This window comes from Octopus bimaculoides, chromosome 10 (assembly GCF_001194135.2).
Source record: "Octopus bimaculoides isolate UCB-OBI-ISO-001 chromosome 10, ASM119413v2, whole genome shotgun sequence".
Taxonomy (NCBI): Eukaryota; Metazoa; Mollusca; class Cephalopoda; order Octopoda; family Octopodidae; genus Octopus; species Octopus bimaculoides.
In genome coordinates, this window is record NC_068990.1 from 14,514,165 (window position 1) to 14,514,842 (window position 678).

Sequence of the window (678 nt, forward strand, 5' to 3'; positions counted from 1 at the left end):
ATGCCCTTCCTAAGCCATGCCCTTCCTAACGCCATGCCCTTCCTAAGCCATGCCCTTCCTAACGCCATGCCCTTCCTAACGCCATGCCCTTCCTAACGCTATTCATATAAATTGACATTACACATCCTCTGCTTCTCAAAGCTAGCTAGTCTCATCCACCACTCAGGCATTACTTACCCACTCATCTCTCCATCATCCTTTGTTCATCGAAACTCACCTTTCCTTGTACTAACCCCTATCCCAATCTTTCCTCCCCAGAACATTGTCCCACTGAAATCTCCTTCCAGCTCATGTGTTTTTTATAACTACTGATCTGCAACAGTTTAAACTAGACATTAACAGCATCACTCTTACCAGCACCAGAGGGCCTGCAAGGGCCATGGGCTCTGTCCTTTCCTCCAGACTCACCAAATAAAACTAAAATTGAATTTTAAAAAGTATATTTACCACAGTAAGGACAGCATTTTCCAAACATATAATACTTTTTATACGGTGGGAAGCACTCAATGTCGCAAACTGTTGTATCACAATCAATGCTGTTCACTCCAACACAAGTACAAGTTTTGCAGTTGTTTACACTCCAGGTATCATTGATCTAAAACAAAAACAATAATTATTCAACATAACACTATATATATGTATATATATATATATATATATGTATATATATATATATAT

The 678-nt window shown here is 38.9% G+C and overlaps 1 protein-coding gene across 1 annotated transcript in view; it reads right to left on the reverse strand.

Moving 5' to 3' along the window:
• Positions 1–678, reverse strand: part of LOC106875009 (uncharacterized) — a 118,310-nt gene that overhangs the window by 30,820 nt on the left and 86,812 nt on the right. The window contains exon 48 of the mRNA XM_052971232.1: positions 448–595. Within this exon, the coding sequence (XP_052827192.1) occupies positions 448–595 (148 nt within the window). The remainder of the gene's footprint in view (positions 1–447; positions 596–678) is intronic.